The sequence below is a fragment of the Suillus subaureus genome (assembly GCF_016647635.1).
Source record: "Suillus subaureus strain MN1 chromosome Unknown BJ212scaffold_3, whole genome shotgun sequence".
Classification (NCBI taxonomy): domain Eukaryota; kingdom Fungi; phylum Basidiomycota; class Agaricomycetes; order Boletales; family Suillaceae; genus Suillus; species Suillus subaureus.
The window spans coordinates 372,595-399,940 of NW_024538559.1; the positions used below are offsets into that span (position 1 = coordinate 372,595).

At 47.1% G+C, this 27,346-nt stretch overlaps 5 protein-coding genes across 5 annotated transcripts; 2 read left to right on the forward strand and 3 right to left on the reverse strand.

The window, feature by feature from the left end:
* Nucleotides 1–1,982: 1,982 nt before the first annotated feature.
* Nucleotides 1,983–4,171, reverse strand: BJ212DRAFT_1260340 (FMN-dependent dehydrogenase-domain-containing protein; the record flags this gene model as incomplete). The annotated part of the gene is made up of 12 exons (XM_041330105.1): nucleotides 1,983–2,210; nucleotides 2,268–2,608; nucleotides 2,663–2,723; nucleotides 2,780–3,070; nucleotides 3,127–3,213; nucleotides 3,272–3,365; nucleotides 3,424–3,524; nucleotides 3,578–3,707; nucleotides 3,767–3,829; nucleotides 3,887–3,938; nucleotides 4,007–4,039; nucleotides 4,102–4,171. The coding sequence occupies 12 exons, from the start codon at nucleotides 4,169–4,171 to the stop codon at nucleotides 1,983–1,985; spliced, it is 1,551 nt and encodes a 516-aa protein (XP_041198161.1).
* A 2,508-nt stretch (nucleotides 4,172–6,679) lies between these two features.
* BJ212DRAFT_1260666 (phosphoenolpyruvate pyruvate domain-containing protein) lies at nucleotides 6,680–7,968 on the forward strand (the record flags this gene model as incomplete). The annotated part of the gene is made up of 5 exons (XM_041330128.1): nucleotides 6,680–6,913; nucleotides 6,965–7,173; nucleotides 7,230–7,431; nucleotides 7,482–7,725; nucleotides 7,778–7,968. 5 exons carry the CDS (start codon nucleotides 6,680–6,682, stop codon nucleotides 7,966–7,968), a joined length of 1,080 nt encoding a protein of 359 aa, XP_041198162.1.
* Nucleotides 7,969–8,234: 266 nt separating this feature from the next.
* On the forward strand, nucleotides 8,235–10,862 carry BJ212DRAFT_1320230 (FMN-dependent dehydrogenase-domain-containing protein). The gene is made up of 16 exons (XM_041334376.1): nucleotides 8,235–8,442; nucleotides 8,533–8,565; nucleotides 8,620–8,628; nucleotides 8,684–8,726; nucleotides 8,778–8,840; nucleotides 8,890–9,019; nucleotides 9,067–9,167; nucleotides 9,223–9,316; nucleotides 9,372–9,458; nucleotides 9,515–9,805; nucleotides 9,858–9,918; nucleotides 9,971–10,005; nucleotides 10,059–10,290; nucleotides 10,359–10,438; nucleotides 10,487–10,619; nucleotides 10,669–10,862. Exons 1-16 carry the CDS (start codon nucleotides 8,361–8,363, stop codon nucleotides 10,716–10,718), a joined length of 1,524 nt encoding a protein of 507 aa, XP_041198163.1. The 5' UTR covers nucleotides 8,235–8,360; the 3' UTR covers nucleotides 10,719–10,862.
* Nucleotides 10,863–13,136: 2,274 nt separating this feature from the next.
* Nucleotides 13,137–14,784, reverse strand: BJ212DRAFT_1573733 (S-adenosyl-L-methionine-dependent methyltransferase; the record flags this gene model as incomplete). The annotated part of the gene is made up of 7 exons (XM_041342095.1): nucleotides 13,137–13,405; nucleotides 13,462–13,642; nucleotides 13,708–13,856; nucleotides 13,912–14,219; nucleotides 14,276–14,405; nucleotides 14,460–14,528; nucleotides 14,584–14,784. The coding sequence occupies 6 exons, from the start codon at nucleotides 14,782–14,784 to the stop codon at nucleotides 13,477–13,479; spliced, it is 1,023 nt and encodes a 340-aa protein (XP_041198164.1). The 3' UTR covers nucleotides 13,137–13,405; nucleotides 13,462–13,476.
* A 7,851-nt stretch (nucleotides 14,785–22,635) lies between these two features.
* BJ212DRAFT_1444302 (cation transport protein-domain-containing protein) lies at nucleotides 22,636–26,447 on the reverse strand (the record flags this gene model as incomplete). The annotated part of the gene is made up of 17 exons (XM_041337942.1): nucleotides 22,636–22,914; nucleotides 22,969–23,024; nucleotides 23,073–23,127; nucleotides 23,185–23,211; nucleotides 23,265–23,284; nucleotides 23,333–23,484; nucleotides 23,605–23,643; nucleotides 23,694–23,855; nucleotides 23,910–24,057; nucleotides 24,330–24,421; nucleotides 24,481–24,596; nucleotides 24,649–25,384; nucleotides 25,445–25,613; nucleotides 25,644–25,969; nucleotides 26,020–26,054; nucleotides 26,107–26,296; nucleotides 26,353–26,447. The coding sequence occupies 17 exons, from the start codon at nucleotides 26,445–26,447 to the stop codon at nucleotides 22,636–22,638; spliced, it is 2,697 nt and encodes an 898-aa protein (XP_041198165.1).
* Nucleotides 26,448–27,346: the final 899 nt, after the last annotated feature.

The following is a 27,346-nucleotide window of genomic DNA, read 5'->3' on the forward strand; positions in this document are numbered from 1 at the left end:
CATCATCAAGAGACTATCTTGTTGTCCAGCGGGTGACACGGTCATTTCACGGTCATATCAATCGCAAACATATAATCACCGCTGAGGGGTCTTGCCGCCCAACCGCGGAAATCATTTGGGCCCGTCTCACTAAGCAGATTCTTGTATTGCAAATGGTGGAACCCAGGCACAGAAATAAGCACACGGCGCGTAGACGGCTGACTGCCAAGCGCACACTGACCGGGAGCAGCGGAGTGCACGTACACAGTGAGTTAGGCAAATTGCTTCCGCGGTCATGGCCGTGACGCAGCACTGTCACAAATCTAGGATCATCATCTTATGTCACTTAAAATGAATTCCAAACGCTTTGAATCCTCCTCAACGATCAATGTATATATGAATGTCCATCTGCGTACAGGCCCTGCGCGCGGGAATGTATCAATTAATAGTCCTGTACATCTTATATTGCCTCTAAAGTGATCTAATATTGGTTTTCAGACGCAGTGTAAATTATTGTCTCACCGTGTCAAGCCTCGGCCCCAACTTGTCAAGTCCGATGGGGCCTCTGTGCTACCATGTCAAGCCCCATTTAGGCTGGATTAAGCACCACTCATACCACGACAAGTTCTCACAACATCTTCGCAGCCTCCGCACTAATGTCAACGTCCATACTTACCTATGTTGCGTCAAGGCCAACTTGCATGCCACATCAAGCAAATTGTGCCGCGTCAAACCCACCCTGCGCGTCAGTACTTCAACCGTTAGTCTAACTTAGGTACATATTCAATCTGTCATAATAATCGATTTTCTAACTTGTTTCTAACGGTGTCTTTGTCCTAACAGAATTACTGTACATTGTACACTATAGTCGTTCATCGGCGGTGATGAAATCATTTACCAAGCTTTTTGAGCAATGGACAAAGCGGAACTCCAAGAAACCACCTTTCTAGCAACTCCTCTTTTTTTGTCTTCTATGGCCCAGAGAAGAACCGTATGGCGCTTTTGGAAATCCATATATATTATGGCTTTCGTGAGTGCACTCATACCATCCTATAGGAGTTGATCAAACACATATCTAACTTTTTCTATCCAATCGAGATAGGCGATTAAAATCATCCATATCAACCGCTGGGTGTTTGGGACCTCATCTCCTGCTATGACCGTTCAGGTACGCCGTTCGCCTGACGCCTTTTGGGAATTATTTGCCAAGTAGGACAGGTAATATGATAGCTTATCTTCCGTCCTTTGCGCAGACCACTCAGTGGCCGCGTCAAAACAAATACCGCCCCTCTGCAAGATCAAACGTTCCGTCCTTATATACTTAATGTCAGATAGCCAATCGAATTCGACACATTACCACGATTATTGACACCATCCGTTCCCTAGATCCTTACAGGAGGTTGGCATGCCTCGGGTACAATTGTCCTAGGCTTAGCCTACGAGCTCTTATCATGTGCCAAGCTCTAATAGACCAACCCAACAATGACCGACTCGGAACGCCCAGCATCTTGCGCCGGTTCATCCCAATCATATTAAGACTAGTCATCTACGAGTGTGATGTCAGATCCACGGTGATTTGGAAGGCGACCATGTGCGTATAACTTGATGTCGGGGGACCGGCACTAATCTTAATATGTACGTCCTCAAATAATATCCTGGATCTCAGTTTTTTTTTCAAATCGTGTTCCATTGTCATACGTTGGCACTATTGTTTATTTCGCAGGCATAACTACTTAGTCATGCCTCAATCGAGTCAGCACGCATCATGATAGTATCAACTACATGGAATAATTCAGCCAGGTTGAAATAGCACTTGACTACTCGAGTGGCCCTCCTTTCGATGGCCAGAATACAGTATGTACGGGATATGGAAATGCATGATTGGGTGAAGGTATCATTTATATCATGCGAGGTATAACTGAATAATACAACCAACTAGGAATCAAGAGCAGAGATGAACGCTATGTGCAGGACTCAGATGCGGGACCGCAATGTCGCGAGTCTCACAGCTTGTTCTTGAACTGGGCAAGCGCCAGGGGTTGATCTTCGAAACACGGGATCAGAAGGAACATCACGGGATCGAATGGCAAGAACTCACATGTAGTATTATACAGGTTATCTACTGGAGTGAGACCAACGTGCGAGTGGAGAGCGTTTGCATCGACCATATCAGGTGTCAGGTCATCTATGGTGCGGGCGCCAAGAAGGCGCATGTTCATTTCCAGCTCATCCTATATTTTGGAGTAACTTTATCAGATATGCATCCTGTGATCGCCCGATCGACTCACCCGGAAGATTTGGAAGGCCTTCTCAACGCCGTCTTGTCCATAGGCACAGAAGGAATACATAAATGCCCGGCCAACACCGACAGCAGATGCTCCGAGGGCGATAGCCTTGAGAACGTCAGAAGCTCTCCGAACGCCACCGTCGACGAAGACTTCGAATTTAGGGTTAGGCCAAGGGCCACGGGTCTTGAGAGCGGCAACAACCTCAATCAGGTTCTCGACACCGGATCGAGCCGTGTCGAGTTGACGACCACCGTGATTAGATAGGACAATTCCAGCAAGACCATAGTCATAGGCCATGAGTGCGTCTTCAGGTGTAGCAACACCCTTGAGGACAATAGGCACTGAGAAGAAAGTGTTAGATATAATTTATTTCAAATCGGCCCAGAAGTACTGACTATTCGTGATGCTCTTGAACCAGGGGATGTCCTTCCACGATAAGGAAGGATCGATGAAGGACTGATCGATGCACAATCTTCAATATTATCCGTCACATAAGATTGGCTTGGACCCACAGAGATGGCGCGGGCAACGCCCTCGTCCTTCTTGACTCCTGACTGATTCTCTTGAACTTTTGCAACCCCAGATTCGTCAACGAATTTCATGCGCATATCCTTCTCACGGCGCCCAAGCTGAGGGGCATCGACAGTTATGAAGAGGCCCTTCACACCACGCTTCTCAGCATGTTGGACGTACTTCCTTGTGATCTCCCGGTCACGGTTGACATAGAGCTGCAGGAACTGGACCTGACCGGGGACCGCAGCATCAATGATCTCATCGAAGGCGCAAGATGCAAGCGTTGGGATCTTTGCATCGCTGGTCAACAATGGCCACCATCAATTTGATAAAATGTGATCATTACCATCTGGATTACGCCATGCTTGCCGGCCGCTCTGGTCAAATTGAGTTCTCCATCTGGATGGCCAAGCTTGCCAAGTGCTGTAGCAGACTGGCAGACCGGGTAAGATCAAATATAATTACAACTTATGGGAATGCCAAGCACTTACGATGTACACTGGAAGCGAGGATCTCCGACCGAGGATAGTTGTCGACCAATCGACAACCGAGACGTCACGAAGAACACGAGGACGGAACCATATTCTAGAAAACATCGTCAGACCATAACTCAATTATCAATTATGGATAACGCTGGGCGAACCTTTGGTATGCAGCGCGATTCTCGCGTATGGTGATTTCATCATCAGACGCTGAAGAGTAGTAGGCCCACGCTTTAGGAGGGAGGATGCCTTTTGCGACTGCCTTTCAGACACGTGGTTAATTCACACAGGACCCTACTGACGCCAAGCACCGACCTCAAAATCATGCAGATTAACGATTGCATCCAAAGAAGGCCGAGCCATCATCAATTCTTGGCGATTCTTCTCCTCCGCAGTAACTTCTTTGACAACTTTGATCACAGTGTTCGGGTCGACAACGCCAAGGCTACGCAAATAACACGACTCGGTCACCAATATGTTCCCGGAGATTCTGCTGTTACTCACTGCTTATCCTTGGGTAGGTGGGTCGTAATGGCATCCGGAGGGTGGATAGGGTCATATGCTTCACTGATAACCGGTAAATTCCTCATTAGGCTAGACCCGTACGAATACGATGATCCTTACGTTGCATCCACACCGGCATACTTCAGGATGATCTTGCTGCCACCAGGATGTTCTGGAAAACCATCGGTGAGCGATAAGAACGCGGGATTATTTGCTTTATGCCATAGTCCAGTGACGTACCAGGCAAAAAATCTGTAACATCGTACACTTTGCCTTGTGTAATATATTGTTGGTAAATACTTGATGCCGAATAAATTAATGCGCGAGCTACACACCGTGCACGATGATCCAACAACTTGAGGAAGTAGCGTGCTCAGCGACTGTCTGAGTAGAAATTAGAGACATATCAGAACGATTTTAATGGGGGTAGTATCTTCGAGTTTCGCAAGAACTTGTCTTATCATCCACTTTTTGAGCGCTGCTAAGCGGAATGTGCGGAAATCGCATGCAAGATTTACGTCGTAGAGCATACCATTAGGAGCAGACTGCCTTCCGCTATGAATGGGGATCATGAACATACAAGTGGATCGGATTGAGCACTGCAGTCGGGGTTAGACCGGACAGTGGAAGGAAAATAGCGTACGCATACGGACTTTGGGTGAAAGTACGACAGCATCATGAAACACGTTACACATTTCTCAAATATCACGAGCCGGCCAGAAACGACCTAATGCTGAACCGCCGTATGTAAGTCGATTGTGTCTGCATTCCATCATCTCGATTCAAAGGAATATCTATAAACCCCCCCTAACGCCGACTTTGTATCGCGGGTCTGAGGGGTTCGCTAAGCCATGGAATGCACATATTCATTGTGTAGCAGATTCGATCCGGGCGCCTACTGCCGCAAACCCTTGGCCTCGGAATATGCCGTCAAAGCCTATATGTTCGGTGTTGTGATTACATAATATGATCGTCATGGGTGACTGATTGATTGATTACCGTGCGTTGCATATGAAACACGTTCAGTCCTGTATTTGGACCAAAAACTCTCATGTGTTTGCTGTGTAACCTGTCACACACTCAGACAGTTACTAAAAATAGCTCAACTTACTGGATGCAGGTCAGCGAAATGTCTACAAAATCTTGAACTCCACCGAGATTTCGGACGGGCAAGAAATCCATTTGCTCGTCGTTGTGGCAGGCCTTGTATTCTCGACCAACAGGACCTTTCATTTATCACATACATTCTTGATGCCAACCTAACCCTGTTCCTTGCGAGTAGCTGCTTGAAGCATGGAACGTTTAAGTCTCGATTGCTACACTCTTGCGCAACTTTCGTCGACTCACAATCATGCACAAACGGTTGTTTTTTCGCATCGACCGCACAAAACAATAAGATCCGTTCGAGTCTGTCATACATACCATTGAAAGAAATTGGTAAGATTGGCCGTGTCAACCGGTCAAACATAAACCATGCCATACCTTGTAGAGACAAAGTTAATGTCTATCAAATGGCGGAATAGTTTACCTGGATACTGCAAAAAACCTGCAGGCAAGATTGGGAGTTCATGCAGAGTTTGTGTGCAATACTGACCCTGCCAGTGAGGCCGAAGCTACGCTTCAATTGGGAGCCTCATGCTGACATCGACTGCATTGGGATATCACAAGACCTAAGAATGAAGACTATCAGCTCGAAGGGGGACAAACAAGCATTGTTGCCCGACGAAGCTTGGTGTACTGTCCGATTCACACAGCGTGACAGTGGCTATTGTGGTTAGGGTTAGAGGTGATACGACACACTCACCAAATACATACAAACGCGTTGCGTCCAAATTAAGGACACTCATTGTTTTCTCACCCTTTTGGACGAGGTCCCTCGGAATTGAGACTTTCCATTTGGGTGAAAAGTAAACAGTTCCATACAAACGTGAGTCCAGGCCTAGTACTGCTGTAGACTAGATTATGTAGCACTTAACGTCAACGCTCAACAACAATTGTATGATGCGGCGATCACAACAACATTTAGTTCCCAGCTCTGGCAGGTATTCGGGTCCTATGCAGTCACAAAAACAAACATGGTGTGCAATGCGTCTTCAAGGAAGCATTTAAACTTCAAAAAGAACACCTAACCATTTGAGGTATTCTTTTTTTATCACTATGTTCGACTTCATGATCAAGCTCACGCGGCGGTCGAGTTTGTTCTTCGGGACACTAACCGATAGTAATTGAAGATCTGATATCTCTGGTATCTCCGCTCAAATACCATCACTTCTAGTCCGTGCCAGTGCCGGTGGCCGGTTCCAAGCTTTGTTCCACATGCTCCGGCTAGGCTTTTGCTTCAGCACCTATGTACTGGTTTAGAGCTGCCGGTGGTCTGTCTGATTAATGACCTCGGGCTATTAACTTGATTTCAACCCTGAGTTGGCGCCGCCTACGAGAATTTCGCTTCGAACTTCTATTGGCTGCCGGCAGAGTGTCTCGGAGCCAAGACTTTCATATTCTTCCCGTTTTCTCCTTGCTCCGCATCTATCTGATAGGTGTGTCCTGTGGTTTCCCCTTTCATCCTCTTCTCTCGCCACTTTGTCTCCGCAATAGTTTCATTTGTCCATGTCCAAATCGAATCCCCCTCAGTGAACGAATGTGGCTGCAACTTGTATGAGCCCTTGACGCCGTATACGTTACCCTTTCCTGCCGGTTTACGGTTTTGGTGCCGCGGAACACAGAACATTCGAAATTTTGTAACTACCCGAAGGTTATAAAGCCGAACACTTTGCTCAGAATTGATGTCATCCCTCCCTTCCTTGCCAAGCTGCCTTTCATCTACCTTATTGAAACCCAACCTTCCCTCTAAAGCTTTTCAAACTGTTGCTCACTCGCACTCTCCATATCTATTTATCTAAATTTTTCTTCTCAATGGCACCTGGACTTGATTTCTTCAAGAGCTCTGAGTCTAGCCAAGCGCCAGTCGTCCAAATCTGCCCCGATGCAGAACCTGAAGAAAATGGTACCTCCATGGTGCCTCAGGTGACACCTAGACCTAGTGTTTACTATAACTCCCGCCTCGACCCGAAGAACTTCCTTCATGGAGAACTCTCTTTCGATGCTGCCACTCGTCTTCGTCAAATGCTTGCCAGGCCAGGTATAGTTGTAAGTGAACATTCTCCTCTGTAGATCATGTATTCTTAGTTGTCCTACCAGATTGCCCCTGGTATTTGTGATGGTATTAGTGCTCGTTGCGCACTTGAAGCTGGTTTCGATTGTATGTACCAAAGTGGTGCAGCAACCACCGCTTCACGTCTTGGCATGCCCGACCTTGCCATTGCTACACTGAATGACTTCGTCCAAAGTGCACAGATGGTGTGCAGCTTAAGCCCAAGCACTCCTGTTATTGCTGATGCTGATACTGGGTAAGTACATTGTATATATGTGCAGACATCTCAGCTAACACCTTTATACAATTCAGCTTCGGTGGTACTGCCATGGTTGCTCGCACAGTCTATCAATACATCCGCGCTGGTGTTGCTGCCATGCACATCGAGGACCAAGTGCAAACCAAACGTTGCGGTCACTTGATGGGCAAGCAGGTTGTCTCCCGAGAGGAATTCGTTACCCGTATCCGAGCGGCCGTCATTGCTCGTGACTCTTTCCCTGGTGGCTCGAACTTCGTAAGGGGCGCATCATGATTCTTAATTTCTGGTCTAATACATCTTAATAGGTCATTATTGGACGTACTGATTCCGCTCAAGTCCTTGGCATGGAAGAAGCCGTCATTCGGTTGAAATTGGCAGCTGATGCCGGTGCCGATGTCTGCTTCATTGAGGGCGTTAAAACCGCCGAGCTTTTGACCTCCACGGTCGAAGCCTTGAAGCCCAAACCCGTCCTCGTTAATGTTATTTCTGGTGGACTAACACCCTCCTTCACTACCAACGAAGCCGAGGCTCTCGGCGCTAAGATCATCAGTGAGTTTAGTACACTGCCTGCATGAGAAAGGATGTTTGAACCTGCTTCCAGTTTTCTCACTCGTGTCCTGCGTCGCTGCCGTGCATGGCATTCGTGCTGCTATGCAATCCTTGAAGAAGACCGGCACTGACTTCTCATCGGCCAAGGGCATGGATCCCAAGGCCTTCTTTGAGGTCATGGGTCTCCGAGATGTTATCGACTTAGACACAAAGGCGGGAGGTAGTTCATTCGATGTCGTTTAGGGCCAATTTGACTTTGACTGGGATCTCCTTATTATTCCGCTCTAATTCGGGCTTTCGATTGTTTCAATTGTATACGGGACGGGCATCAGCATCACTATCATTACGCTGTTATCATTAGATTTTTTTTTTACCTCTCTACAAGCAACATATGCATGCAATACACCTGGAATCTTAACCGATATTTGTGGAAACTTGCTTGTGAGTCGTGACGATCACAGGTTCCCGGAATGGGTCGCCGCCTCCAGAAATACTCCTATCCGGCATCCAGTCGGCCACGGCGCTCCGTCGGCTCTTCGTGACCTCAAGAGTCTAGCCACCATACACTTGCATACACTTGTGAGTGACCTTTTTTCAAAACCGTCGTGTTCAGGTTCTCCTACAACGCGACAACCATGGCAAGCTCAGGCAGGACGTACTCCGGCAAGGAAGTCGCTGTGCACAACAGCCGCGAGAGCTGCTGGATCATTGTACATGGTGGGTGTATATCTCTCATGGTTCCAGCCGTCTATTAGTCTACCTCGGGATCAACAAAAGCGAATGACTGACTTGGACATTTGTTTGTAGGCAAGGTTTACGATGTCACAGACTTCCTGGACGGTGAGTACATTGCAACTTGATATGATCAACCCTGGACTGAGTGCACCTGCACAGACCACCCTGGTGAAACACAACCTCTCTTGCACAACGATGTATATCGACTGATTAATAACCACAGGTGGAAGCAAGATAATTTTGAAGTATGCTGGAAAGGACGCGACGTACGTCATTCTCCATACCTCATTTGTTTGTTTCTTATGTTATTCTGGCAGTGCAGAGTATGACCCAATTCATCCACCAGATGCCATTACGACCAACCTCAAACCTGAGAAACAGTCGGTATCTTCCATTGACATGATTATGACTATGACTCACTCACGTTAGCTTGGGAAGCGTTGATATCTCAACTGTGGAGAAGGTCGAGGTGAAGATTACTGATGAAGAACGTGCACGTCAAGAACGCATTGCTGCTCGCCCACCCCTTTCCGAGATTTTGAACCTTCATGACTTTGAGGTTTGGCTTCACCATGTGGACAAAGCATATACTTACGTATTTTACAGGCCATTGCGAAATATACTATGCCAGAGAAAGCATGGGCATATTACTCCTCAGCAGCTGATGACGAAATTACGAACAGGGAGAACCATGCTGCCTTTCATAGGTATATCTAATCGTAAACCAACGTATGGGGTTCTGATCGAAGTTCTGTACTCCAGGATATGGTTCCGTCCACGGATTCTCAAAGATGTAACTAAAGTTAATTGGTCAACGACAATACTGGGGCAGAAATCAAGCATGCCGTTATACATCGTACGTTCTTTCTTTCCGATTAAGTTTTTCATATTTGAGATGTTCCATTCTGCAGACTGCGACAGCTCTGGGAAAGCTGGGTCATCCTGACGGCGAGCTGAATCTAACACGGGCAGCCGCGAAGCATGGCATTATCCAGATGGTCTGCATTTCTTGCACATCCATGTTGTTGAACTGCCGTTACCATGCTCGTTACAGATCCCGACCCTTGCGTCATGTTCCTTCGATGAAATCATGGATGCTGCAGCGCCTGACCAAGTACAATTCTTCCAGCTTTATGTCAATAAAGATCGCGAAATTACGAAACGCATAGTACGACATGCCGAGCAACGTGGTATCAAAGGTCTATTCATTACGGTTGATGCACCACAGCTCGGCCGCAGAGAGAAGGATATGCGGCAGAAGTTTGAAGCTGAAGATCCCTCGGAGGTCAGTAAGGCGGACCAAGGGGGGATTGATCGCTCCCAGGGAGCTGCGCGAGCCATCAGCGTGAGTGATACTCAAGGCTCTATGGTAGTGTATAGCTCATATTGGCTGATAGTCTTTCATCGACCCTGGATTGAACTGGTCTGATATGGCATGGTTTAAGAGTATAACTAAGAGTAAGGGGTATAAACACATGTCTAAAAACTGCTAGGTCTCATAATTTTGCAGTGCCCCTCATCCTGAAAGGTGTCCAATGTTGGGAGGTACTTTAAGTGTCCTTTCCTGGTATCGAGCCTTACATACGTTTTTATGCTAGGATGCACTCGAAGCATACGACATCGGGCTTAGTGGCGTCGTCTTGTCAAATCACGGTGGACGTCAGCTCGACTTCGCACGGTCGGGTCTTGAAGTACTCGTTGAAGTTACCACCAAACTCAAAGAGAAGCGTGGACTGTCGTTTCCTAATGAGAAGTTCCAACTATTCATTGATGGTGGTGTCCGCCGTGCGACTGACGTGATGAAAGCCGTTGCATTGGGTGCTACAGCTGGTAAGTTAAGAGATCATCCATGAGATAGAAATAATACTTCAGTCATTCTTCATGCTGATCCTCAACAGTTGGTGTCGGTCGCCCATTCTTGTATGCATACTCAGCTTATGGGCCTGAAGGTATCGACCAGGCCCTTCAAATTTTGCATGTGTGTTCTTTCCTCCCTGAAATCTATGTCTTCTCATCACACTGATAGGACGAGTTCGAAATGAACATGCGTTTGTTGGGGGCACGTAGTATAAAGGAAGTCGTGCCAGAGATGGTTGACTCCTCAAACATCCACCTGCACATAGTCTCTGTGCCCAGTGATAACCTTTATGATAGCAACTGTGAGTCCCGTGTCTTTTCTTTTGGTAATCTAATGCAATGCCTTTGTAGATGAGCGACTTCAGGGTGCCCGTCTCAGAGAGATCAAGAACAAGTTGTAGATATTTCCGTGGCATAGACCTGGACTCTGGAGCCCCATCATACCGTTGTAGATTATTTACGAGATTTAGATGCTCGAATATTAGGTTGTTTTATGTAAATACTGACTTTGATTGATGTTGGAGCGCAATGACTTGCTTTCGTATAAGCAGTTACTATCACTGGCGGGGTTTTTCAAAGGTTTTCAATGTTTGAAGCGTAGCACACTCGTCAAGAGGTTTTTTTTTCCCGCTTCTTGACAGACCTAAGGGAAAAATCGTGCTCTATCACACCCAGGTGAAATCTGATTTTTTTGCGATGATGTTCGAGTGGCGGAAGGAATCCGGTTGTGCGATGTCAGTTTGGCAGGGACTGGATATGCTGTTTCAAAATTTGTCATAGCAATGTCACACTGGAGTTTTATAGCTCCGCAACGGCACACTCGGCAAAATTTTGAATCTCGATATCTGAACGAGTGAACGTTCAATGGATTCGGAGCGGAGATTATAATTGATGCAGCACTATAGTCACGGTGCGGGATGCACTCTTTCAACAACTTCACTAATAACATGGTTCTGCCCTCACTCAATCACGATATAGAAATCGCAGTGGTAAGCATCATTTGTATAGGGACAGAGATTGTTTTCACATAGTTTTTGTCCTGTTTGACAAAGTATATAGATTGTAGCATTACAATCATTAACATTCAGTGGTGTGACATATTTCAATGGATGATTTATTGTGAACACAACTGCTCGATGTTTTCTATATGATCTTCACAGCTGTGTTCTATAGACACTAGAGAACACTGGCTAAAATCACAGAATATTTTTGTGCAGTGCGCAGCTCGCGATATGATGATCAGCGAATTTTGAAACCCAATACCCATTTTGAAAAACCCCGTCAGTGATAGTAGCGCCAAAAAAGCGGAAGGTTCTCTTGGTCTGAATGGGGGTTGCTCGATTTAGCAAAATTTGGTCCGAGTGCCTCAACTGATCTACGTCTCATGTTCTTACTAGTAATAGTACACAGATAAAAGGCGGAGTGAAGGTCAGGGATCCGATTGCGCCACGGTCAAAAGTGCGAACCGCTTTGTTGCAATGTGATTGGACAATCGAGAATAGGGTGACTGCGAGTGTTTTCAATGGATGGGTTGTGTCTAGCATATCTTCGCAGATATCCCAACTCCCATTGGCTTGACCGCCAGATTTCCTTTCTTGACTCATCAGATTGAAAATTACAACAACATCTAAAGCAGGTGCACCCGTGTGTCCGGTGGTGCTTCTGTCTGACCAAATGCATACCGAGTTCGCCGGTAATTGCCAGTGTGGCGCGGCGCAATGGCCCAGGACCTTCATTCTGAAAGTTCGAGTTTACCTGGGGGATCCGAGCAGTGCCTTACGGCGTGCACTGCGCAGCACCGACACTTGGTGTGGTAAGCTATCTATAAGCAGTCTTTATAAAGCGCACCCCAAACTCGTCAGAGTCGCTCCCTCAGCAGGCTAACCCTTAATATTCGTGACCCTGTTCATGATATGTACTAGTACGTTCGTGAACATCATGGACCGTCTAATCATCTCAAAAATGAAATCAATTGATTATACATTGCTACTGAACGAAGTTTAGATAAGGGTTGGGTCTGCTGAGAATTATTATAAATGACGAGGTGTAGGATGTGCTTTAAGTTGACGCTGATACTGCGCACCGTAAGGCCTTAAATTTTTTAGGTTAATGTTTAGGTACAAGTCCCGTTTAGGATAAGTTTAGCGACGCTTAGAGCGGTGCTCGGACAGGTGAACTCGAACGTCAGATCTTGAATCAGCCCTTTGAGCAGCCCTCATGGAGAACGGTTAGACATACCTTGTAGCCTAGTACTCTCTAAGACTACATAGAAAACTATTAGTGAGTAAAATTTCATCATCCCGGATCTGTTGAGACATTTGATACTTGGAACGTAAGTTACGGTGCGAGCACCCACGGTGACCCACCCGTCCCCGACTTGTGGATTTTCACCCTGCATTTTATCTGTGTGCTATAAGTACGTGATACACAGATACACGGCTCAACTTACAGCCGTTTCCAAATCGATAGGCTGACCGGGTTCAAACCCACTGCTTTTGTTTAGTTTTGGAGCGAAAAAAAACAACCGCCAGGCGCCTCCCCGCCTTCCCTGATCGTTATATATGTCTTATATGCGGGAATTTGAGTACGATATTCCCAGCTGCAAGCTACAAAGAGTTGTTTGCAAGGGCTCGCTGGTTCGATATGTGGAGTGACAGCTATTATAAAGACAGCATGCCACGAATCAAGTTCACTGGTCAACTCAGTATTGACGTTGTCTCATTTTCGTCGGACACAGTCGAGAAGACCAACAGACGACCACGGAAACCAAACTGGTTCAAGACTCACCAAATCATTCACGTCACCACGCATTCTGTACAATAATGGAATCCAAATTTGTTTCACACCGTGAATGATAATTGTTTAACACCCTCAAGCACAACTTGGAAGATGACAATAAACCAGCGTCAACGTCGAACGAAGAGAAGCTAGAGACAAAAACGAAAACAAAAGCGAATCTAGATTCACTACAAAGTAGGGCAGCCGATGCGAACAAAGCTCACGGAGCATACCCCCAGCACGACAATGACCCAGAAAAAACCGATCATCAAAAAAAGCCCTAATTTGGCGAGTCTGGGACTGCGCACTGCTGGTTGATGGATCAAAATGGATTCTGACAACAAAAGGTAGACCAGAAGGATGCACCTGTTATTAGTCAAGCTACGCAATATCTGCGAGTTGTTGTTTGACCGGGCGCAAGCCCCATTTAATCCATGGGGATATTGACGCAGCTGAAGAGGATGTCTTCACACCCCATGTGATTGCATAATGTTCAAGAACGAGATTGAGCTCTTCGACCTCGTCAAGCATTTCAAGGCTAGATATTCTGTCAAATACAGATAAACGAAACTTACTGAATCGCATTATGTATGCCGTAAGAAGAAGACTTACCTTTCTAGTTCTGACCGCTCTATGTAATTACTTCTGATGTTACGAAGGGTTAGCGCCTTCGCAGAAGTGAATCCGTGCGTTAAGAAACGGGAGGGGAGAGACTCTAACGAAGGATATGGCTTCGCTCCGGGAAGAGAAACATTTCTCGCCTTTGTGATACATTGCACTAAGATCAGACAGTCAATGTCAAAGTGGATGGCTTACTCGAAGATTGTTCATCATGACCTGCCCAAAGGCATCCTCCAGCCCGAACATTTCATACACCGTGCATCCAAGAGTGCCTGGCGATGGAGTGTGGGTGCTTGGGTTGAAGAAGTCAACGAACCATTGGATCAATATGGATGAGGCCTCCGGTGACATGTAAACCAACACGCATTCAAATAATAGAAGTGTTGGAAGAGCAGGTGACAGATACTCTTTGAAGAGCCCTGGAAAAATGTCTGCGGGGGGGTTGCGAAGATCACATGGTAAAAGGTGATATCTGGACGAGTGCAAAGCCTGCCCGCCAAGATCTACAAGGATCATTGCAGAAGTGGTTATTCGCGCATCGTCGGGCAACCTCACTGACCTAACTCCGAATGACCAAGAGTAGTGCTGAGCCCACTTCTCGGGTTGCGAATGGTCATTGCTTTCTTCAGGGTCACGTCCGGAAAGTCAAGTTCGAAATACGCTCCAATCTGCTCTTTCCAGGGTCCATCCTACTGGTCGTTTCACTGTCAGCTCGTCGTTGGGGGTGGGAAGCCATTAATCACCATTAAACGCCAAAACCGTGTATCGCTCCCTGCTCCGAGACTAACAATCTGACAAAGTTGCCCCTCTGGCTTGGAGAGCTCAAGCCACTGTTCTACGAGTCCTGTCGATAGCTTCGGATCGCACATAGGTGCCAGTGTTGATCAATGGTGACCGCAGGGGCTGTAGCTGCGCCCGAGGCAACAGGGAACTGATGAAACGGTCGGTCAAATAGCCTTTCCTGACTGCAGACAGCCGTGCCAATGCTGCATCTGAATCTGTCTGGCGAATAGCAGCATCGGCATCATGAACTCTTTCGCTTCGATTGGCGGGTGCGGGCGGGTGCATTGACTCGATGATCATACTATAGATCGTTCATGAATGATTGCAATATTTGCGGCGAAAGTGTTGTTTGTTCAACTTTGTACCGAATGACGGGTTATTATCTTCAAGTGATTGTAATTGTCAATATTAATCTTACGGTATAGCAGGCAGCTGCCCTGCTGCAGTTATATTCTGAAAGTTCAACTACCTGCAGATTCCTTCAACCTACAATAGTATGTCACCGTCACGAGTCTGAAGCGTGGCAATTTTATACTCATTTTTCTTTCAGATTCTTATCTAAATCACACATACTCCTTCCTGCCCATGCCATATCCGGCGCTTATCGCTCAGTTGCTCTCGGCGGTGGATGACCCCAGCTACCGAAAAGTGAGCACCACACGAACACTCCGTTACTTTGGAACCTATACATCGATAGCTGCTCGTTAACCACGCCCTCGCACAATCAGCGCCGAGTCAAGTATAAAGACCGCTATGAGATCGAGAAGCTTATAAGCTCTGATCCAGTGGCGGAAGTCGGCAGCCGAGCTGGGAATGAGACGTTCATCACGGAGTGGCGCAAACCCGCAGCAAGATCATCTCCTGTGTCAGATTGCATCTTGCCAAGGCCGGGTACTGATTTCAAGCCTTCCAATTAAGCTTCATTCCGAATTATATGGAGCCACAGTACTGGTCGCAGCAGGAGTGCCGCTCGTTGATACCCGATGCTTGATGCCAAGCATACGACCAAACAAGAAGAAGACTCGCGCTTGCCGCGAGGGCATAAGTTTCATCAAACATTTTTTATGAATGAAGGCGTCAATCTTTTTCGTGGTTTCTTGAGAGACTTCTCTCCAAAAATTGATTTTGCTTGGCATGTACATTATGATAACGACCGTGACGCGTCACTGACGATAAACTAACAAGTGGCTCCAATTTCACGCTGGACAGTACTATCACATCTTCTTACCTTGGCGGTTCACGTGCAATCGTCATGTTACCCTCAGGTCATCACACAACGGCACACCACCGTAGATGTCTGTCATTCGACGTCTCATTCTGGTCCTGCGGTCACACAATGCTTTGCAAATCCCCTGCTCTTCCTCCAATTAACTTCCGGAGGTACATCTATAGGTAGATTGCTATCTAGTGCAAGCTCCAAGTTTATTGTTCTATCGGGTCAGAGGATACTTGTTTCGAGTTCAGCAGCCCCCCTTACTTCTGATACTCAATAGTATAGCTAGCGTTTTCCGCCACAGGCCGTCGCAACGAATCCCAGGCGGCTCTGCTTCAATTCAATCGTTCACGCATTGTGTTCTGCAATTCTTGACCAGTCGCCGTCGATGATGATCGGCTCAATAATTATTGTGTTCATTCACAGTGCAAACCACTGAGGAGTCTCGACGAAGTTCAAATTCCTGCGAAAGCCGTTGAACATTCCAGCCTCGTTTGTTTTATGCCAAAAATGATTTGAGATTTCCGGGCTTTTTATCGCAGGTAAGAGTGAAGTCGACCTGCATGAAGTATCGAGTACCAGAGTGCTTGATTAACGTGTCACATGATTCAGCTGCGTACAAATCTGGGCCTAGTTGTGAGAACTTGTGACGCAACGACTTTTCTCATCTCTAATTCTACTGTAGAATACCAAATGAGTACCACGACGAAACCTCAAACAGAATTGTTATGTTGTCTGCAGGGTGCCCAACAAATGTAAGGTCCACCGGGAGCGTTTCCCGCGCTACAAATAACCCTCAGTTGACACCACATGTACGCGCTCCTGGAAAGCAATTGTGGTCATGGCAGTTCCTTCATCGTACTCTGTGGTGAGTTCGGCGTCATATTCTCGAACACTAAGCACGAGACGCGGTCCCAGCACAAACATCTGCAGGAATGATATAATTTCAAGAATGCCAGTATAGATCTCGGCCCCAACAGACGATGAGCTCTATAGAAACGATGAAGCGTGGTCAGATCCAGATGGCAGTCAGTATCACAGATTGACGCACTGAGATCTTTGGAGACAGGTAGCCGAGGGTGAAGCAAGAAACAGCCGCATAACTAGCATGTAAACCTTCAGTCGGAAAAGATAATCCTACTTAAACTGAGGACTCACGCTGCGAAATAAAGTACGTGAGTTTTGATCAATACTGTGAACCAGTTCCCAATGGTCCGCCGCCCTCTCGATGGTCGTTGCAATTCGCGGAAGTGTTTTACAACAATCCAGACCGCAAGACAAAGTGCGAGGATCTCCCATATAGTAGCAAGTATCCAAGCTAGGGTCGTCAGAAGTCGGACCTCTCCCCTCCGAACACATTGATAGGTGCCAGCGAGTACGAACTCCTCTGGTGTTTGTCCATGAGCTTGATGTGATTCAATCTTTCATCAAAAATCAAAGCCTACCCCATGAAACGTAGCTGCTTCCTATTGCGGCGATCACTCCGCAAGCAATCGTGACAGCCAGGAAGGTTACAACAATAAAGATGAGCATCTTTCTTGACCGCTGATACATGGCATATAACCGAGTGATCATGATGACTTGCATGATGTATTCATTAAGTCAATATCACCTAGGTACTGCAGTTAAATAGCTCACCGCTCAACATGGCATTTACAACAAAAGATATCCACAATTGTGTGAGGTTTATAATAGCGCCTGAAAGACACAGTTACTGAGAATTGGAGAACTCGATGCCTTTAGTGAACTCACATCTATTCCAGTCAGTCATTGTACTGGACCGACAAGTCAACTGTCAACTCACTCCTATGTAGGAATGCGTTAGTTGGATGCCAATGGATGACAACAGAACACTGACTACATCTGTTAATGAGACTGATGGGATACTTGCTACACGCCGAAGGTCGGAAGAAAGGAACGTAATGTAAGTGAGAAGACATACATGCTATGTTCAGGCTGATCACGGGGGACTAGTATTAGCCAAGTTCTAACTTGGAAACCTTGTTGACATACACAGAATATAGTATTCCAATGCAACGCACCTAAAACAATTTGAAGTGATAGCAAATCAGTGTTGTCAGCTGCACTTATGACACAAGCTATATCACGTACACAGAGGTACAGGATAGTCATAAGGGGCCAGCGTCGCCTCTGCTGAATCCACTGTCTTATCACATATTGTTCTTCTAATATCGGAGCCTGCTTACCCACACCAGTTCAAACTATAAACCATTATCAACGAGATAGTTGCTCTAGTAATGACACTACCTCTTGTCCGAATGTAAGCACTGGTGAATACCATTAGGACATTGATGAGTCAATGAATACTACCTGACTCACCCCAGTCGTATGCCACAGCGGTAGCGGATGCAACTACATGACCAAGCCATGGCAGTTAAAGATAAAGTGAGATATCACCATAATTATGTCCACGAACCTACAAAATAGCTGGATACACGATGGATATTGATCAGCGACCACCAAGTTGGGTCATTTGAGACGAAGGTCATATTTAAGGGATTGATGTCGAGCTGTCAGCAAGTGACGGACTTGGTGGGCACATATAAAGCTTTGACAATGTTCGTGCTAGATATACCACCGTGCCAGCAAATTTTGATTACTTAAATAGGTAATATTGGGTGACAGCTCCTGTGCATCGGCCTCAAGGCGGATTGTTCAGGACTCAGGAGGTTCTGCAATATATATTGGTTGCACGGTACTCGAACGCCACGTTTCAGGAATCGGGTCATGAGCTCGAAACCACGGCGGGGCATTCAATTTCCGATACTTATTTACGGTTCTAGGGAGGTCCCGTTTAAAATTCGTGGGTGATCGTCGGCTCGTCGAGCGCTCGTCATCGTTGTATGATTGGCCTATCGGCATTGCACCAATTTAGTACATCCCTAACTGATAATTCAGACTCACTACTGGTACCAATTACCGGGCAGAGTTGCAATGCGACCATTGTGCATCTTGGGATTCCCATGCTGTAGTGATGGCATGGATTTAGCACCCCGGCCGGCGCGGAGATCTACCTGACAGTCGCTAGTAGACATAGAGGTTGGCCAGTACAGCGGAACATAGAAGTTACCGGGATGAGGAGGGGGATTAAGAGCCCGACCGTCATCTGCCGAATGACAGCCTTATATAGGTTTCTTATTAATAGAGTAGAGTTTCGCATGGACTGGTCTGGCATCACGGGAACATAACTTGAACGTGCATATCAACTTTATACATAGTGTATCAAGAGTATCAGCTGAATCACACAGGTGACAGCACGGCGAGCAAGCTGGACCAATTAATTCACCGAAGAGTATTAAATGCTTACGCTGGACTAGGGCCCAAGGTGGAGAAAATTCATTAGAGTCTCACTCGGTGAGGTTGTTCTCCTTGGACGGCCTTCCGGAACTTTTGGCGCAGCACTGCAAGACATATACCATAGCTTCCAAATGGCTTCTGTTCGCAACATCTTGACGCCACGCCTTGGATGCTGAACCAGTGATCACTTGTACGCCGCCTCGGTACCCCCGAGTCCCGACGATTCATCTGGTCGACTTCCACCTCTGTCGAACACAAACATATTCCCATGTGTCAGTCCGTGTGCAAAGCTGTGCCCATTCTCCCGACTTTCTCCGCCCCAACCCTGTCTCCTCAAGCACGCCCCTTTACCTTCCACACAGTTAGAATTATCTGTCAGGGTGCGCTGCCAGTAGTTGCAAACGATTTACTTTCCGTTTCCTTGCTCCTCTTCAGTTGTATCAGACGCCGGTCCACTGTTTCAGTGTATGAGACTCCACGTTCCTTTGTTCACAGACCATCAAATAGCTAGGTTTTAGGTGGGTACATCGCTGTCCCTTAACTCAAACTCGGATCACCCGGTCATGCGTGTGGTACCAGTTTAGGCTCAGAATGAGCTGGCGCCAGCACTAGTGAAGGAAATGTAGTATGACGTTTGGCTTCATTTGTGTGTGAACGAAGTGGGTCTTTTGCATTCGCAGGATTATGCTATTGAAGGAGTGCTTCAGATCAGGCTTATCTCGAACGATTCGGGCTCTGTCAACCTGTTCCGCCTCGTCATCGATCCCCAGAACTTTTCTCAATTTGTGGAGAGTCTAGTTCCATCTTTCATATCTCTTTCGGGACCGGTTCTGCGGCTGCCGTTTTTTCTGACATCTGCCCAAAAGCACTTATTGACGTGTTCGTCATCTCGATGTGACCCATCTCCCTGTCCATTCCACCTTTTGTTCGAAGGAGGACGGAGTCCTCATGTATGTGTACCATTTTCAAGTGAGATCCTCAAGTTGATGTGCCCTGCCGTTGCGTCTTACCAGAATCAGCCAACGCTTTGTCCACGCCTGTTGGCATTCTCCCAGAAGTGTATGCCTTCGTTAGCGCGTTTATCCTATCATCCGAACTGCATCTGAGCAGCAAACGTTGGGACACTCACAAAAATGAGAACAGCTTGTGTCATACATCCACAGTCATCTCGTCGCTGGTAGAGACTGCTGCGCTGCCACTGAAGCATGCTATTCTCTTTGACAGGCGGCGAGTATATCATCAACTGATTCCCCACAGACTTGAAGGCAGTCGGGAGGACATCGCAATGATCGCTGACCACTTGAACTGGCAGAAATGTTCTCGACCGGTTGTCCAATAAGGTGAGGATCGTGTTGACACCTTGATCACTCGAACCATGACGAAGCAACATGTGATTCTAGGACGACCATACAGTTTTTACGAGACGAAATGTAACTCGAGTGTTAGGTCCTGGATCAAGACCTGGCAGCATTTGATGCATGGTGTGATTCGTCATCGCCGCAGGAACCTCTGGTCTCCAGGTATGCAACGGCTCGCTCAACCATATGATGTGCATATGAACTCATTCATGTCATGAGGTCAGTATCCACGTACCTGCTTATCCTGTGCCGATATCTTTTCCATTCATATTTAACATACTTCACTACGTTTCAACGTTTCAACCTGTCTTAATCAAACGTCGCAGGCACACTCAGGCGCCTACCTTGAGATTCGGCCACACATCAATAAATACCTGCAAATCTGATGAACACGAATCCTACTACTAGTATCACAATAACGCCGGCGCCGCCCCCGACTCGCTTGTTCCTGGCATGTTTTATGGGTGGTGCGAATAACCTTCCAACAAATGATTTTCCCTCGGCATTCACTCATAGACAGTGCTTTGGAGGTTCATCCCAACTTGGGAAGTGTCCTGGTCAAAGTGGTTACCACGACAGAATCAAAATCTGTTTCTCTTAAACTGCGCAGGTTCAAAACCTGCCGCAAATTTTTATTATTATTGGCACACTTTGACATTCATTCATGGATGATTTCCTCGAACGTGGACAACTGGTCTTAGTCAAGTGATTACCACAACGGAATCGAAATCTGTTTCTCTGGGACTGTGCAGGTTTTTCTCTATCGGAACACACCTTGACATTCACTCATGGATGATTTGCTCGGATCTTCGTTTTAACTGGTCTTAGCCAAGTGGTTACTGCAACAGGTTCTCTTGGACTGCGCAGGTTTGAAACTTGCTGTGTGACTCTTTTTTTTGTCGGGACACCCTGACAATGATGGACTCATGGATGGTTTCCTCCGTGGTCCATTTAACTGGTCTTAGCCAAGTGGTCACCACAACAGAGTTAAAATCTGTTTCTCTCGAAGTTGGTTCGAAACCTGCTGACAACATTTTTGCAGTGTATAGATCCTTGGAGGTCTATCTTAACTAGACCCGGTCATTGCGTTGAAACCTCCTTTTTATGCTGATAGTCTGTCCCTGAAAGGATTCCACCTTCATGCCCCGCGAGGGTTGTCTCAGAAACATAAGATATATCCCTGAGGTGTGTACGTACCAACCTAGATTCTCGATAGACTGACAAAAACTGTTAGAATTCACCACCAAATGAAAAATGTTAATGAGAATGCACGCAGGCTAAGGATAGGATGAGTCTGACAGTCAGGAAAATGATGTAACCACCCAGTCTTGCTGAAGCCTCACCGACGGACGTTGCTTCGGTCGTTGGCTCTTCCAACGCGACTGAGGATGACTTGAAAGTTAAAGATGGAAGAATTGAAAGTGGCAGAGCGAGGCCATATTGTTCTGACGTGTGGAGTTTGCGTGCGCTCTTGTTCTATGTCGATGCCGAGGCAGAACAAAAATATTTACTTTCGATTACCGCAGCGAGACCCGGGCACCGGACGGAGATGTCAACAGAGAGGTCAACGCGAAACTCTAGAGCACCCCATAACAGAAAGCTCAAGACACCATGCAGGAGCGGCCCACCGAAGCATGCATAACGGGAAAAGGGGCTCAGCGAGAACTGAATGACAAGCCTCCTGCACTGGATAAAGGCGTGGTCTCACCTACTATAATATGGAGAGAATTGAAGGTGTCCATTCTGACGGGTTGGGGCTGGTTCAATTCCACCGAGAATTTTGCAAGTAAAGACGCAGATATTCAGCGAACCGCTTTGATACAGACGAACTGACACGAATTACATGTATTTATACCCTGTGAGTACATCGTTCATGTGGTCAGCCATCGAAGTGATGTCGTATCAACCTGTTAGTCGACATACCTGATGAAAACTCGGAGCGAGCTATCCGAGTGCTCAATAGAACAATTAGCCCGCTAGTTCTCCTCAAGAGATATCGTTATTTTTTTGAAGAATACACCTATTAACGTCCTTCAATCGCTCGTTCTGTCTACGTGCCACCATGCCATTTGGCTATTTGTCTGATAGATGATTGGGGTAGTAGAAGGCAACGTCAACTCGTCACTATGGCGCGAGTGCCACAGAGTATAAGGTCGTACTAGATGTCAGGGAGCATCTCCGACCCCGCGTTTTGTCTTCTAGGCTCAACAAGTGCATCATAGCTGCCACTCTGCTTCTCATGCTCCTTCAGTCGTCCCTCGAAGTAACTGGACCTTCGTTGCTGGAGGCGAGACCGTCCTTCGGAAGGGGGTCGCGCGTATGCAGAAACTTACTGTGGGGGCTTGATTGCCCGTCATCATGCGTGACAGGGATGGGCGGCTCGTCATTCGTCTTTTTGAATTCGGAGGGGAACACGACAGCGCGGTCGATGGCTACTGGGAGACCACGATGTCGCCCGCGAAGCATGACGAGGCATAATATGAGCTTTGAAAGAGGTTTCAAGGCACCGGAAAACGAATAATTTTCCTACCACAGCAAATGAGAATACTTCAATTGTAACACAGCATCTCCATCACTTACGGTAGGTATCCCAAGACTGAGACCAACAGTGCCGTATGCTGAGACTAATTCAAAAACTTGCTGAAATTGAGCAGAGGCCGCAATTCGATAAGATGAGGACATACTGATAGTAAAGATATTGAACCAGCCCTGTATCTCCGTGTTGTCCAAGTTTCCGCGCTACCATTAGTCGACCCATTAGAACCGTCGCGAATCCTCCACCGTTGAGCTGCTTACCTCTATGATACAAATCAACACCAACGCCTACGTCAGACAAATTCAGTCTACTCCCCCACGGCGACTGCGCACAAGCTTACCAGGCATAACCACCACATGTCTTGATAGCCGGGTGAGACAAGTCATTAGACGAGAAAATCAGACATACCGAATGCCAGTTGTCGACGTGCATGCATGGCCAAGTACCGAGACCATACCGTCATCCTTGGGCCTGCGGTTGAAAAGGCATTTTCATCCTCTGAATCATCATCATCGTATATACCCAGGGATTGCTCTTCGTAGACGTTTGTCGAGCGGACACTAGATTAATAAGCATCATAATTACCTATCTGCACGGTTGCCAGGGGCGAACGCACCTTAGTGCAATGGGATCTTGACCAGCAGTCAGTATTACGCGTATCGCCAAGATAATCAAGGCACTCACATACGCTAACATACATCATGATAACATATATGACTCTGTTTCCTGAAGTTAGCATCCTTTCCAAAAGACGATTGGTCGACCTGACTTGACAGCGGGAGCTATTCTGGCAAGCGGAACTATTCCAAACCCCGCGGCACGAACAGCAATAGCCTGATACAGTCCAGCAACAACCCTCGTTCCTAAAGGTATGGAATCGATGTCAGGGTTACCAATATCAAGGACCAAAAAGCAGAGCCAGTCTGTAAGGCTATATTGCCAAGTTCAGCATACGGCCGTGGAGATGATCTTCAGGTGTGCATACTTCATGATGACCAGAATCGTAAGGAGAAACCAAGTTTGGTACGAAGGGAAGAGATAAACAAAGCATCGGCGGGGATGGTCTAGGAGGAAATGCAGCGTTTCATTCAGTCGAGAATCCCTCGGTACGAATTTCGTGATGATCCAACTTCCTACGATGAACAAACAAGTTTATCATAAAGATAGCTTACTTACATGAGAAACCGAAGCCTTCAGGTTGTTTTTGAGTAAGAGTTGTTATGCATTGCGGATTGCAAACTCACAGTACAGGCTAACGATGATGAATGATTATTATGTTGTTAGAACGAGCCCGTTGACACTCACAAATGCAGTGTTGCCAGCCAGAATACAAAATATCATGAAAAAGATCACTTGACCAAGAAAACGTCAGTGTCATTCAGCATATATGATATACGATACACACTTGGATAGGCTGTCTGGAAGGGCACCATGCTCTGGTCGACAAGAGAAGTTCCAGCATTTGTGTACGCCGATACGACTTGGAACAATGAAAACCTGCATTCGGGTTCTGTTAGTCGATGTCTTGTTACTTAGCGTTGTAAGACGCTGTTCACCAAGGGACCGTAATTATTCTAAATTGGGCAGGAGGTTCGAAATTGCTAGCCCACTTTGGCAATGACATGTAAGGAGCGATCACCACGAAGGAAACCAGTTGTACGGCTATGTGATACTTCGAAGACATTTTTAAGTCGATGAGGACGACTGAAAACAAGATCACTCACAGATGCAACTAACCATAGCAGCGCATTCAGTGCCCGATATTCCACTCCACCCAACTCCTCAAGCTGTTCGTTGGTCGAAAAATGAAACGCGGAATTCCGCCCAACGACGGCGTCGAACGAAATATACGTTACAGGTTTCGTACCCTCCTTAGCGCTGATACTTCCACCGTGTGTCGGCCTCCCAGGGACACTCGCAGTGCTACTCATAGTTCGTCCCAACCCACCGCCTGTCAGTGTAGTAGTAACAGGAATCGTCACAGTTCTCTTCAGTCTATCCTTGGTGTTAGGGAATAGCCAACCAAACAGCATCCCCAGCAGCTCGTGCGGCATAGGAAACCCCCCGAACCCTCGTATCATCTGCTCCTGCGGTTGGTCGAGATGATACGAACTCGATGCGCGTCTAGCATTACTAGATCGATGTGTCTGAATAGTTGGGTGCTGTGCTAATGGCACGTGCGAATGTTGGGGTACTGCGGAAGAACGGCGACGGCGGGGTACAGAGAACCCTGAAACTGAAACATCTGATGAAAATTCAGGTGAATCCGAGTGACCGGTCCGGCTACCGACAGGGAAGAGGGGAAGATGTGAAGGAGAAACAGTGGGTGCAAACTCGATAGTCGCTGTCCGTGGCATTCCAGTCGATGTAGCTGACGTCACAGCACCTTGACCCGCTTCAGGCCCGCAATTTGAGAGTTCCCTCAGACTTCCTGAATCGGAAAGACGGCGTGCTCGCCCACTGATGTAAAATAGATGTCAGGCTCGCTGGCACCAAAAAGTAGTGTTGTAGATTGCCTACGGGGTGTCTCTTTTCGGATCTGCAGGGCCCGCGTTGACAGTTTCTACATGTAGGTTCTTGATCTCGACATCATCTTCAAATTCAAGTTGCGCCGGGGACTGGGTCATTTCATCTGCGAACGCAAGTTGACGAGGAGAGGACCCTTGCCTTTGTCCTTCTGTTTGTGTATCTAAGCTTGTTACAAATTTCAACGAAAAACGCATCATAGGAACCGCACCGCTTTCTGTGATCCGTCCGCTCGGGTTGACCGGTTTGGGCTGTCCGTCCATGCGCCTGATCATATCGGGTCTCAGTCTCATTGCGCTGTCCTTCGGTATCGTTCGAGTATCGCCACTAGCAGAATCCTCCGGTACCGTACTAAGGCCGGTCCTCCTTCGGAAGAAGCGACGGGACCATCCACCTTTGCTGCCGACAGAATTTCCTGCAGACGCAGACGCAGTGGCAAGCTGCTGCTCCACCTTGATCGCTGCCTGCCGGGCAGCCTCCGCTCCAATGATATGATAGAATGTCTTAGCGAAGTAGTGCCTGGAAAATTAGGAGTGAATATCATTGACGCGCACGCTGTAAATAACAACCTCCTGGTGTACACCATCACCCACGACACGATGACCTTGAGCCAAGGTTAGATAGGTATCACGTGTACCTGAAGCCAAGGAACGCACTGGGTTTCCAACACACATCTGGATGAATAACAGCACTTGCTGCCAAGCAGTAAGCTGGCTCAGGTTCACAGTCGCGAGACCACACACGGTCATCGCGCTGACTGAATTGTATAGTGCATCAATGTATGCAACTGGATACTTGCCATTGCTAGCATAAAAGATTCCGGAGAATATCAGGGGCGTTAAAGTACTAAATACACATGTCATCAAATTCCGTGATGGGCCAATAGATAACGGCGAACTTACAAGAAAACAACATGTATGCGGAAAAAGTTGAGATGCGTCCTGAGGGTTTGCCATGAGCTGTGTTCTGAAGACGATGTCGAGACCTGCGCTGGCATTCCGGCGAAATCGCACGATGGAGGGCGAACTTGCTAAGAACGAGAACGACCTATATACGTCCACTCCAACCGGCAATACAATGTCATGGTCAGAGATTGACGCTCCTTACTTGGGAAGTCGAACAAGCCCTGTGACATGCTGACGTAAGCAATATCATGTCTGTGCAGTAGGCCGTATCTAGTAAACGAAAGAAAGAACGGCAAAGAAATGCCGCACGAACATGTATTAAGCTGCAGCAGAGCAGTAGAACGTGCGCAATCTGAGAACGCCAGTAAAAGAAAGGCGTATCGAAAACACGGATGGTGGTAGAGTTGTTGGAGATGAGGAAGCCCAGCGGCCGTTTTTATCAACTCGCGATTCTGAACGATCTGGTCCCGTTATGATACACGATGGCAATTGCTAAATTGTGATAGTGGAGTAGTCCAATAACTTCGACGAGCTGCTGCCTTCACACCTCATGTGATGGTGTACCGTCCATAGTCAAAATATTTCGTGCATTTTTCACCTTCGCTTCGCATTCCGCCAGCACTACCCCAGCAGCCCCTTTCTCTACCATGAACATATATTGATTATCCTCTCAAGCCTCACGTCTTTCAAGAAATCTCAACCGCACGCCATCGCTTGTCACGGTTGTATTCAGGTATTCACTATCCAACGTCAAAAAACAGCGACCTCGATTGATGCTGATCTGCGGAACCTTCTTTGTGCGCTATGATGCGGGCACCCTTTTCCGTGATATCGGTGTAGGGTGTTGGCGGTGGGGGGGAGACGGAGGGAGAGGGTTGAGTACGACTTCGGCTTTTACGGCGAGAATGGTGGCTGAGGATAAAAATAATGGGGTCGGGACATCATCTATTAATCCTACAAGTAACAATTAGGACAGGACATGTGGCGTTAG

Bases quoted from the DNA above. Each gene is read 5' to 3' on its own strand.
- BJ212DRAFT_1320230 (XM_041334376.1), top strand. From the start codon at position 8,361: ATGGCAAGCTCAGGCAGGACGTACTCCGGCAAGGAAGTCGCTGTGCAC. The intron at 9,806-9,857 runs GTGAGTGATACT...ATTGGCTGATAG, and splicing joins GAGCTGCGCGAGCCATCAGC to TCTTTCATCGACCCTGGATT. The intron at 10,439-10,486 runs GTGTGTTCTTTC...TCACACTGATAG, and splicing joins AGGCCCTTCAAATTTTGCAT to GACGAGTTCGAAATGAACAT.